General features: G+C 52.4%; 1 protein-coding gene across 1 annotated transcript; it reads right to left on the bottom strand.

Moving 5' to 3' along the window:
* Window positions 1-2,049: 2,049 nt before the first annotated feature.
* Actl11 (actin-like 11) lies at window positions 2,050-5,743 on the bottom strand. Its single transcript, NM_001024788.2, has one exon. The coding sequence runs from the start codon at window positions 5,735-5,737 to the stop codon at window positions 2,081-2,083; it is 3,657 nt and encodes a 1,218-aa protein (NP_001019959.2). The 5' UTR covers window positions 5,738-5,743; the 3' UTR covers window positions 2,050-2,080.
* Window positions 5,744-11,766: the final 6,023 nt, after the last annotated feature.

The raw sequence follows: 11,766 nt of genomic DNA, 5'->3' as shown, positions 1-11,766 counted from the left end.
GCTTCCCTGGGAGACACAGACAAGACAGCTTCAAGGTTTTGACATTCAAACAGCCTCCAGCTGCCCTCTGGACAAAGAATAATACGACCTTGCTATGTAAGCACGGGACCTGAATTCCATCCACAGAACCCATGTTTAAAACAAAGCAAAACAAAACAAAAATCAGGCAGTAGTGGTGCACGCCTTTAGTCCTAGCACTTGGGAGGCAGAGGCAGGTGGATCTCTATGAGTTCAAGGCCAGCCTGGTCTACAGAGTGAGTTCCAGGACAGCCAGGGCTACACAGAGAAACCCTGCCTTGGAAAAAAACAAACAAAAATCAGGCAGAGTGATGAGTATTTGTAATGGTCAGGTGGATATGTGACCTAGGAAGTGAGTTCCAAGCCAAGGAGGAAAAAACTAGTGCACAATGCCGACACAAGATTAGCCTCTGGCTTTTATATGCACACACACACACACACACACAGAGAGAGAGAGAGAGAGAGAGAGAGAGAGAGAGAGAGAGAGAGACAGCGAGACAGAGAGACAGAGAGAGACAGAGACAGAGACAGAGACAAAGAGATTTGGAGGTGCAGGGTATGATGATTAATTTTTTTTCTTAAAGGTTTATTTATTTTATGTGTATACTGTAGCTGTCTTCATGCACACCAGAAGAGGGCGTCAGATCTCATTACAGATGGTTGTGAGCCACCATGTGGTTGCTGGGAATTGAACTCAGGACCTCTGGAAGAGCAGTCAGTGCTCTTAACCGCTGAGCCATCTCTCCAGCCCGATGATTAATATTTTTAAAAACCAGCTTAATTTGTGGGGTTGTTGGGGTGTTTCGAAAAAAAGAGCTTCTCTGTGTATCACTGGCTGTCCTATAACTCTCACTCTGTAGACCAGGCTGGCCTTGAACTCACAGAGATCCACCTGCCTCTGCCCCCTGAGTGCTGGGATTAAAGGCTTATGTCTCCACCACCCAGCAAGATCAGCTAGTATTTTCAGGTTTTCTAGGCCAGACACTGAATCACCCCAAGTTTTATTTTCCTATTCTCTGTTCAAAGCCAGACTGGGTGAAGGGACATGGCTTCTAGCTATCCTTTAGACACAGAGATTAAACAAAGAAACAATGAAGTCTTTCGACATTACTGGTGGCCTCTGCAAGAGTCTTCCTAAGGAGAACTCTGGCCACCAAGCGTTCAGGAGCTGACAGTGTCTATCTAGGAAGAGGGGAGCCCAGAATTTATAGTTCTGGCTTCCATCAAAGTTAGAGGGTCAGAGAGCCAAAATAAAGGCAGGATGAGATATAAACTTCAGCATCCATAAAGCCTACAGTGTAGGCTGGAGACTCAATAGCCCAGCTATAGTGTGCTTTCCATTGAGGATCTACTTAACTGTTCTCTCTACTTCCTACCCCGGTCCAAAGGCAGTACTCCCATGCACTCTTATTTTGAAGCCCCTGATAACCCAGTTAAAGCACCCTCCAGGGTTTAGAGTCTAACAGGTACTATGTTATTTACTAGGTACTTCCCCAAGAAGCACAGGCTCTCACAGGGACCCTCACTCAGGAGCAATGTCCCATAACCCCAGCCATCTTTGGAACTGCTAAGCTACTATTCACGTTGCTGTCCTCAGCCCCCGGAAGGAGGCCCAGGAAAGGAGCCGGAAGCAATCCTTCCCTCTGGTGCTAGGGGAAGGGGCTGCACCCCCATCCCCCACCTCATGACTCACTCTAGGCTGTGTGGGTTATTACATTATGTTTGAAATTACCATGGCAACAAGCTGGCAATCAAGGGTAATTGCACTTGTCGTCAGGGCAACAGGGCAAAACCCCACAGCAGCCATTTTCTATGGTTGCCCTTGGGGTGCAGTAAAGGTCAAAACAGATTGGAGATGATGACAACCAAGAGGTTTTGGGGGGTTTCTGAAAAGGGCAGATTGCCAGGGCCCATGAGGTTCTCGAGTGTTGAGGTTGGGTATGGCTTGAGAGAACCAGGATCCCCCTCTGACCCTGCGACTGGAGTCTTGCCTTCTCCATGCTGCCCTCCACTTAAACCATGCAACAGTACTTAAAGCAAGCAGAACCAGAAGTTTATGTGCTCACAGCTGATATTTGTAGATAGCCCACGGGCCTTCCTCTTCATATTCCCTGCGACTGAGCCACAGGCTTTGGAAAGAGTCCCGGCATGCCATGATGGAGCCCCCAAGCCAAGCGGCAACTGCGCGGTGGGGAGAACCCAGCACAGTGGCACCAGGACCCAGCTCCTGTCTCATACGCTCAGGGAAACCATTTATCAGGGTGCTACCACCTTCCAGCACCACATTGGCCAGTAGCTGCTCCTGCTGCTTGACCTCCAGCCGGCTGATGCTTAGCAGGGCCAGCTGGGGAAGGCCTAGCTGGTTGAGACCTAGCAGATTGGGTTGAAAGAGAGCCTCGGGGCAACAGAAGCGCTCGGAGCCCAGTGTGATAACATGCTTATCTGGGAGCACAAAGTCCACCTGAACCTGGGACTGGTTTCGGGCCATCTCAGTTGTTGTGTCCATAGCCACATAACAGCAGGCCTCTTTGATTTGCCTGACAATCCCTCCCTTGGGTGGCGAGTGACCACCTGACATCAGGAGCTGAGCCAGGTAGTCAGTGAGGTCAGCACCAGCCACATCCAGCCGATAGGTGTCGAGTGGAGCCAGGTCCCCAGTGATGATGGGTGCCACATAGGAGGTCCCATGGCCACTTCCCACCACCAGCCCAGTGGTACGGCCATAAGCATAGAGCGTTAGTAGAGCCTGGTGAACTGTCTGCATAGCTGGCACATGGAAACGCTCAAAGAGTATTTCGGCAACCTTCTCTCTGTTGGTCCGTGGTGAGATGGGGGAGTCAGCCACAAGCACAGCCATCTCCTCGGGCTGCACTCTCAGTTTGCAGTAGAACAGGTGTTGCCACAGCACCTCAAGAGCGTCCCAGTCAGAGACGACGCCTCGGTTCAGTACTGAGTAAGAGCCCTCTTGGTGTTCTGGCACCACATATTGGGGCTGGCCCTGGGGTGGGTGTTGCAGCATCTGGACTTGGGAGGGTACCACACTGAGGACATGGTTCTCTTGAGCCAGTCCACATTTGGTAAATCCTGTGCCAGTATCAATCACTATGGCCGCCATTTTCTGGTAAGGGAAGGAGGAGCGGTTACAAAGCATGGCCGGTTGCACTGGTACAGCATCCACAGTGGATACTAGCTCATAGCAGTTCCCTCGGAGGAGACCCAGGTGAGCAACCACTGAGGGGCGTGTCATGTCCTCGGTTGTCAACTTGATCTGATGTCCATTCGCGGACTCAGTGCCCACCATGGATATGGGCAAATCCTTACAACCAGTAAACGTGATCAAAGAAAGTTGTTCCTGCTGGGCCCTGTGGGGATCACTAGGTTGCCAGGATGGGGACTGAGGTATGCTGGCTCTTTGAGCCCTGTTGTTTCCCATTTTATCTCTGTTCACATAAATACAGGCCTCTTCAGGAGCCAGGGGTACTCGGAGTATTCCCACATGTGTAGGATTGCACAAGGGTTCGTTCTCTTGAGTAGAGGGCTGGACAGACTCCCCAGAGTTGAAGGTGGGCTCTTTGGTGGGGGACAGCTTCACTGTGATGGGCACATGTCTAGTGAGGGAAAGTTGTCTGGGAAGAGGAGTCTGTTCATTGAGATGGGGTGGGCAGGTAAGTGGGGGCTGCTTGGTACAGGGGAGCTGACCAGATAGGGACCCCTGCTCAGCTACAGGTGGCTGTCTAGCAAGGAGGTTCTGCCCATTAAGGAAACTCTGACCAGTGAGGAAGACTTGTCCAGCACCTTCAGCCTGAGGGCCACTAGGGTGAACCATTTGCTGGTTATTGATGCCTGCTCTGTCCTGGAGTGGAGGTCTGGACACTATCTGGGTATCAGCTGTTGAAACAGGATCTGGCTTTATCCACTGCAATTTCCTAGGCTGGACTACGGGGCTGTCCAATTTCCAGATGGTGCGGTCAGTATCTATCTTTTCAGCATCAGATTTGGGCCAGCTAGGATCAGGAGCTGGGGCTGGTATCTTCTCACCATACTGGACGGGTGTCCCCGGTACACCAGATCTGGCAAGCGTCCTCATAGGGCTTTCAGTGCCCAGGGACCGTGGCTCTAGGTTGTGTCTGGCCTCCTTGGAAACCAGCGCTACCTCTCTATAGCTTCCAGCTGAGAGGCTAGAGGGTACAGGACTAGACAGCACGGCCGTGGTAGACCAGAGGCTGGGGTGATCACTGTTAGGGGAGAGGATTGGCCTGGGTAATGACCAAGCAGACAGCGTATTTTCAGAAACATGAGTCGATGGGTGGCTGGGTGTGAGACCTACAAGCACTGCCCGTGAGCCCATGGGATCATGGCACAGCAACCCCATCCTGGTGTTGCCTGTGGCCATATCAAATACCAGCACATGGTCTTCCACGGCATCGTGGAGCTGGCAGGTCGGGGCACCAGAAATGGGACTCTGTATGACTCCTCTGCAAGTCTGGGGTAGGGGCTGCTTGTTGTAGGCTCCTTGTTGTAGGGCGGGCAGTGGCACATTAGAGCAATTGTTGTTGTTGCAGGCATTGGGGGGCTGCTTGTCCGGCTGAGAGCTGCAAAGCTTGTGGCTATTCTCCTGTGTCTTGAAAGCGTTTAGAGGCTCTGAGGCTGGTGTTGAGGGATCTGGCCTGGAGGCATGAACTAGACAGTTCTTTGCAGGGTCCTCAAATGGCTTGACTGGCACTGGCATCCTGGCAACTTCTTGGTCCTGGATTTTGGGTGAAAATTCCGCTGGACTAGGTACTGGAGTGGGAGGAGTCTCCTTAAGGAAAAAATACAGTTTGTCCTTTTTGGAAGAATCTGAGAGAGCAGACAATTGGTTGCCCCCGTTGTTCTTGAGATCAAGGGGCAGGTCTTTAGTGGCCGCAGCAGCATTAGTCAGGTAGTTGGGACAATAGGCATAAGGTTTAACTGCAGCAGGTGCTGGTAATCCACTGAGAGCTGCGACAGACGCCGGAATTGAGATTGGAAGAGGCAATGACGGTGACGAAGTCGCCTTATTTGGGGTAGGAGGCTGAGCCAGACATGGACCCTTGTCCTGCCCCTGATCTTGCACTGCAGCCTGAGTCACAGTCAGAAGAGGTGCTTGACCTTCGACTACACCATTCTCTCCCGAGAGGAAGTAGGGTAGCCATCGACTCTTCCTGGAGCCCATAGAGGCCATCTGGCCAAGGTTACAGGTCCCTTTGCCCCAGCCTACCAGGACTTTAGCTGGAGCCTTGCTCTCCTTCCCAATCTGTAACTGAATCTGGGAGAGGTTGAGTTTGTACTGGCCTTGGTCATCAGCGTCGTCGTCTGTGCACATCGGCAGAGTCTGAGTCCCATCATCCATGAGGAGATGTTCTTGGGTTCCCACAGTGGGGTTTGGGAATGGGTTAGAAGAGAATCTCGGGGTGTCCTGGGAGGCCTGTGCATAGTCACACTGGGAGCTGACCTGAGCAGAATTATGGAGTAGTTGGAGCGGGGGCTGAGAGGCAGGGGCCTGGGAGATTGAGCTGCAGGCCATATCAGCGATGGCCCCGGTGGACAGTGACAGCCCTTGCTTCGAGTAGAGGGGTCTGGAGTTCATCCATGGTCCCTGGGACCCTTTGAAACCACCCCTCAGCTGCTGGCTGCTAGGCAGTAGATGGCCCTGGGGGCCCGATGGATCAGGGCCCCCCACCTTCTTGGTGTCTTCCATAGTCCTGCTCCATGCCCTAGGTGCCCTGCCCCCACATCATTGCCATGGTGACCCTACACAATCACTGCCCCCAGTGACCTGGAGAGTGAGGACGTATGAGATAACAGGGGCCCCACCCCCTGAAGAGGGGGGCTTCCCTGAGGACTTTAAGAGGGGGAGAAACCCAGAGGTCTCAATAAAGTTAGACTTCCATAGGCCAGCTTTGTCCCTCCTTTACCAACCAGTGACCACTCTACTACCCGAGGCCAGGCCCTCAGTGAGGGCAGTGTCCCACAGGGGACCAAGGTAAGGTCAAGGGAAAATAATAGTCAGGGGCAACTGAGGGTTTCCCTGACACTAGGCCCTTTTGCTAGAGCAAAGCCTCTTACTACTTTAGTCTAAGAGACAGAAGAGGGTGAGGGGCCAGGCTCAGCCCCAGGCTCCCCTCCCCTGTGTTCCCTGCTTCCGTTCCCGCTCCAGGGACAGCAGCTCCTTGGCAGGCAGTCTCTGTTGCTCCAGATGGTTTTCCTCTGCTTGTGCCTCATAGAGCCCCCTCCCCAGAGCCACATGTCCCTGAAGCCCAGGACCAGTATCTTGGAGGAGTGGGTGTGGGGGTGGTGGAGGTGGAGTCTCTACTCAGAATCTTCAAGATGGAATGTTCTAGCTCTCTTGTCATATTGTGTCAGTTTCATCTTGGCCATAATGAGAGCATAGCACTAGGCACTGGGCTAGGCTGTCAGAACCATAGTGTTAACCAAGTTCAACTATGAGATGGGAGAATGGTAGGTATCTTATAGGAATGGGGCCAGCTTCACAATGGGAATGTGGCATATATGAGACTGAACATAGTGTGTGTGTGTGCCCAGAACAGTACTGTACACTCAGCAAAGACAAGCTAGATAAAGAAAGCCCTCCATATGAGTAGACATGTTTTTTAAAAAAGTAAGCTTCTGGGGTTGGGGATTTAGCTCAGTGGTAGAGCGCTTGCCTAGCAAGCGCAAGGCCCTGGGTTCAGTCCCCAGCTCTGAAAAAAAGAAAAGAAAAAAAAAAGTAAGCTTCTAGGTTTGTTCAGTAACCCTCCCCCCATCCCCACTTTATGGGAAAACAGGGATAGGGAGGAATCGAATCTACCTGGATCAACCCCTTCGACCCAGGGCTACCTGAGGGTCAGCACTGCTCTCCAGCTAGAGGACAGGTCATTCACACCAGAAGGCTTCTGGAAGTTCTGCCTTAGGCAGTCAAACCCTCCTTTCCTCCTCTGCTCTAAGCTGGAGGCTGACTGTCTTCCAGGGCTACGATCCCCTCAGGGCTCAGTCTTTCCACTCAGGAAACAGGTTTGTGGAGAACGCAGCTGTAGGCTTGTCCTCCTCCGAAGCAACATGTTTTCACAGAGGTTAAAAATAGTGTTTACAGTTGGCTGTGGGGTGCGAGGCTATGTGACCAGGGACTAAGGCTGCCACTGTGCGGCATCCGCACCTTTTTGATTGGCTGCTGGGCAGAGCCTGACTCAGCCACATTCCAGGCCCCTTATGCCACCCTCCCTCTCCAGTTAAGGTAGGGGATAGGCAGCCTGGATGCCAAGGAGCCAAATTGCTTATCACTGTGCTATGGCTGGGGAAGTTGGACGAGCCCATGGGTCTGCAGGCTCTCTCAAAAACACACATCCTTGCAGAACACTATTCTTTAATTTCTGGTCTGAGCAAGCTCCTTGGTTATTCATGACAGAGATGCTGGCAGCAGCCTCTAATATCTATGTAATAGCAAAGTTGAACTGTGCCTGGGAAGAACAGGGAAATGAAGTGGGATGTCCCAAGAGACGCTCCGCCCCTGCCCCGCCGCCCCTCCCCTCCCCCGCTGCCCCGCCCCTCCCCCACCACCCCGCCCCCTCCCCCACCGCCCTGCCCCCGTCCTGCTCCACTTGCTTGACTGAGTTCATTCTTCACCTCCTCCAGATGTGAGGTATACCCCCTCTTCCTCCCCCTCCCCTCCCTCCCACCTCGACTTTCCAGGACTGGGATCCTTTGTGAACAACTGTCCCAAAGCCTGCTAGAGGAAGAGAAAGCAGAGCCAGCTTAAGGGTCTAGTCCACAAAAGCAAGCCCTTCCTACTTACAAAGCAAACATACTTTAGAACCATAATAACAGTGGCTAGCCAGGCGGTGATGGCACACACTTTTAACTCTCTGTGAGTTCAAGGCCAGCCTGGTTTACAGGTTGCGTTCCAGGACAGCTACAGTTGTATAGAGAAACCCTGTCTTGAAACTGCCCTCTCCCCCCTCCAAAAAGCAGTGAATAATACTGATCCCATTCTTCCTCTGTGTGGGGACACAGCCTGACAGCAGCTCAGTGAGCTGGATGCTATAGTGTCATTAACACAGGTGGAGAAATTATGGCCCATGAAGCCATTGTGTAGTTGAGACATGGAAGCTAGGTTTCCTGACTCTGGACCCATACTGTAGGGACATGTGGTGCTACTACCACTGGGTGCCACACCAAGGCTATGCAGTAAAGAGCTTTGCAGGGAGAGAGCCAACAGGCTTTCCCTATGGGAGCCGCAGCCCCAAGCCCCCACACTTAAAGCTGTGTCTTTCTCCTACCTGTTCCTCTTCTGGTAGCTTACCAAGTAGCACAGGCTTGGAAAAGGCTATGTTCTCTATGGGGGGTTACTAACCCAGCATCCTTCCAGGAACCTGATGGGACTGAATATGGCCCAGCTGCATCATGGTCTATATGGCCAAACTACAGCTACATCCTCTGTCATTACAATCCTTGACTGGCTGGAGCCCATTCTTATCTTATCCAGCTGAGGGGGCAGGGTGTAGAAGCTTTCAGCTTAGGCCCCTTTTGCTCAGCTCCTGGGGATAGTGCCCCTGTGTCCTCGTCGTCTCCCCCCGACTGTTTTTTAAATAGTCTCTCTCCAGGAAGAAGGGCGTCCAATTCTATTTCTGATTCTGGGAAGTGAGGAGGGCCAAATGTGTTGCCATGGTAACCTGAAATCCCCTCCCCCAGGCTAAGCCCATTCCCCAGGCTGAAGGCCTTAAGTAGAGGGTGGGGGGCATGGAAGGGGTGGCAAGGAGGAGCTGAGGGATACAGTTTGAGGGTGAGCCCACAGGGTGTCTCCCCTGTGAAGACAAATGCCTAGTGTGCCTTCTCTCTCATATTCCCCTCACCTTCCAAATGGGCACTGTGGAAGACCCCAATTCTTGGGGCAAAGACCCAGTCACCCTGGGGGGGAAAACCTTTCTCCCCTGTGGATTAAACTAAATGAATTCCTGTCACTCAAAAGGCCCCAGGGAATGTGGACGAGTGACCGAAAAGCTATCGAGAGTGGAGCTTGTGCTCTACCAGGAGTTCTATGGTTCCTAGGTCAGCCTGGTCCGCTTGTCCGACACAGACCCTATTTTGGGCTCCCTTGTATTTGGAGGCAGCTAGCTCTGTAAAATCTCTGCCCCTGCACTCTTCCAGTACACCTGCCTTCCACACTCTGTGCCCTGGGAATGCTCAAGACATCTCAAAAACCTCAAGATCAGAGGCGCCTTCAATGGCCTCCCAGTGTACAGTCACGTACGTACTTAACAGTGGATCAGAGAGCGAGGCTTATTTCCCTGGAGCCCTGTCTCTCGGCCTTGTACATCAGCTTATGTGCTTGTAGAGGCTGCAGATCTGTAGTATTAGTGCTGTGCGGGGAAGCCATTCCATCTAGCAGAGGAGAGCCTAGACAAAGGAAGGCTTCTGAAAAGACCCTAATGGCTCTTGTGAGTCAACCCTGCCTCGATGCTGATGGGAAATTGACAGGGGCCTAAATTTTCACTCCTTTCTGTAACAGTGCGAGGGACCCCAAAGCCTGGACCATTGGCTGCCCTGCAGTTTATCCTGGCCAAGAATCGCCCATCCTATGGAGACAAGGTCGTGTTGTAAAGGAGTTGACCCCTCCAGCTCCCTGTCTCACCTGGACACCCACCTAGGAGGCCAGCCAGAGGCAAGAACCCCAGCCTCAGGGAATGGAGAGAGGGTGAGGCAAGATAATCCACTAGTAATCCGGGATGTGGAAGGCAGAAGCCACAGCGCCCACCGAGAGGATGTGGCTTGTGAGCTGTAAGGCGCAGAGAAATTTAAATAACAGATGTTTAAACAACCTTCCCTGCATGACGCTTGGTGCAGTGACCCCTCTGCTGTGATGGGTTGCAGCTTAAAAATAGCCCACAATGAACCGCTCTGAGCCCCAATTGACTCAAGCTTACGTAACTCTGCGTGAAAGATAGCCAGCCTCACCAGCCCAGAAGGGAGGGCAATGGCACAGCCACCCCTGGCTACTGCTCTCAGCTGGCTTGTTCTTGCCTCTACTGGGAGCAGACCCCGAGCCAAGTGCCGCCAGAGGCACACAGGGTTTCACGATTACACTGCAGAGATCTTTAACCATGTCTGCAAGAGGGCTGTGAGGAGAGCCTTCCTTTCAGGGACCCTGTCAGAAACAGCCTGTGGAGAGAAAAGGAGATAAAGAGACCTGGGCGCCCACTCACTTGGTGGGGTGGAGCTTCTCAGGGTATTCATTTCCCCCTTTGAGAAGTGGGGGGGGGGTGGAATTCTTGACTTGATGGAACAGGTAAGCAAAACTTATTAATGCATAGCTAACGCTAGCTCGCACTGTCATACAGCCCAGGGATGGTGCCAAGTCCTTTGGGGCCTCTGATTCTCTAAGGCACAGCAACATCCCTGGAGGAACTCCTAGCATGGGAGAGGGAGCGCTGGCTTCAAAGCTAATTGGCTCCTGTGATATTGGTCACCAGCTGCTTCTCTGTTAGATCCTAGATCCTAAATGCCCAGTCGACAACCGGCCACCTAAGCCAATGGAAGGAAGCAGAGGGGAGAGGTGAGGGTCTCTCTGACACCGAGAACACTGGTTCTCCATGGTCCCTCTGCCAGTGTCCATGCTGAGCCCCTTTGATCCTTTAGTAACTTCCCTCAGTTGTTACCAACTGAACTCAAAATAGGAAGCACCACCACAGGCCAGGCCCCCTGAGGTCCAGTGGAGCAAGGCTAAGATAAAGCTCATTGGGAATCTCGGGCCAGACTTCTGGTTCCCCATCAAAGCAGGTCAGTCTATGCAGTGCATGCCTTCCAGGTGCGAGACAGCACTGACACCAGTGGGCAGTCAGGAGGCTGTGAGTCACCGGCTGCTTCCTCAGCCCCAGCTCCCACCATGGCCTTCCCTAGTCTTTATGGGCATTTGCTTGCCCCTCAGCCCTACTTGGGCTTACAATGTCGCTGAGGCTACCCTTGAACTCTTGATCCTCTTGCCTCCATACCCCAAGTGCTAGAGTTATAGGTGTGCACCATCATGCTTGACTTGAAAGGTTAGCACTCGTGTCCACAGCTATTGGTGGGAATGCTGGACTGTAGAGTCTTCAAAGAAAACTCTTCTCCCCCACCCGTGTTACCCTGGTGGGAGGCCTAGGTCTAGCAAATCTGTTAAGGACTTCTCCCTTCTACTAGCCATTCATTATACCTGAGCAGTCTCCCAGCCACACTCCCACCTAAACCCAATCCCCCATCCCCCCATACACACAAGAAGAGAGACAGTCCAGTCTCCCCCATTCCAAAAGGCCATTAAGAAGCCTCCAAGTAAGCCCACCCATCTAGGCCCACCCCATCTAGGATCCTAGAACTAACCCTCTCTATCTGTCCCTGGCCCCCCTGTAGCCCAGTCACCAATTTCAATTCCTGACACCCTAGATCAGATCTTCTCAACCTGTGAGCCGTCACCCTTGGATGGGGCTCACATGTTAGATATTACAGTTTATGACACTAGCAAAACTTCAGTTATGAAGTAGCAATGAAATCATTTTATGGTTGGGTCACCAAACATGAGCAACTGTATTAAAGGGTCACAGGATGAAGAAGCCTGAGAACCACTGCCCTGGAAGGTCTTGGGACTATCAGAGAACTGAAAATGGAGCTCTGAGCCTGGGAGCTGCTGGGTGTGTTGGGGGACAAAAATCCAGTACCCCAAGTTACTACTTAACTGGAGCTCCTTCCTGGATAATTCTGACT

This window comes from Rattus norvegicus, chromosome 8, assembly GCF_036323735.1.
Source record: "Rattus norvegicus strain BN/NHsdMcwi chromosome 8, GRCr8, whole genome shotgun sequence".
Classification (NCBI taxonomy): Eukaryota; Metazoa; Chordata; class Mammalia; order Rodentia; family Muridae; genus Rattus; species Rattus norvegicus.
Note: the sequence above shows the minus strand (reverse complement) of the source record. Positions and strands in the feature narration are given on the sequence as shown.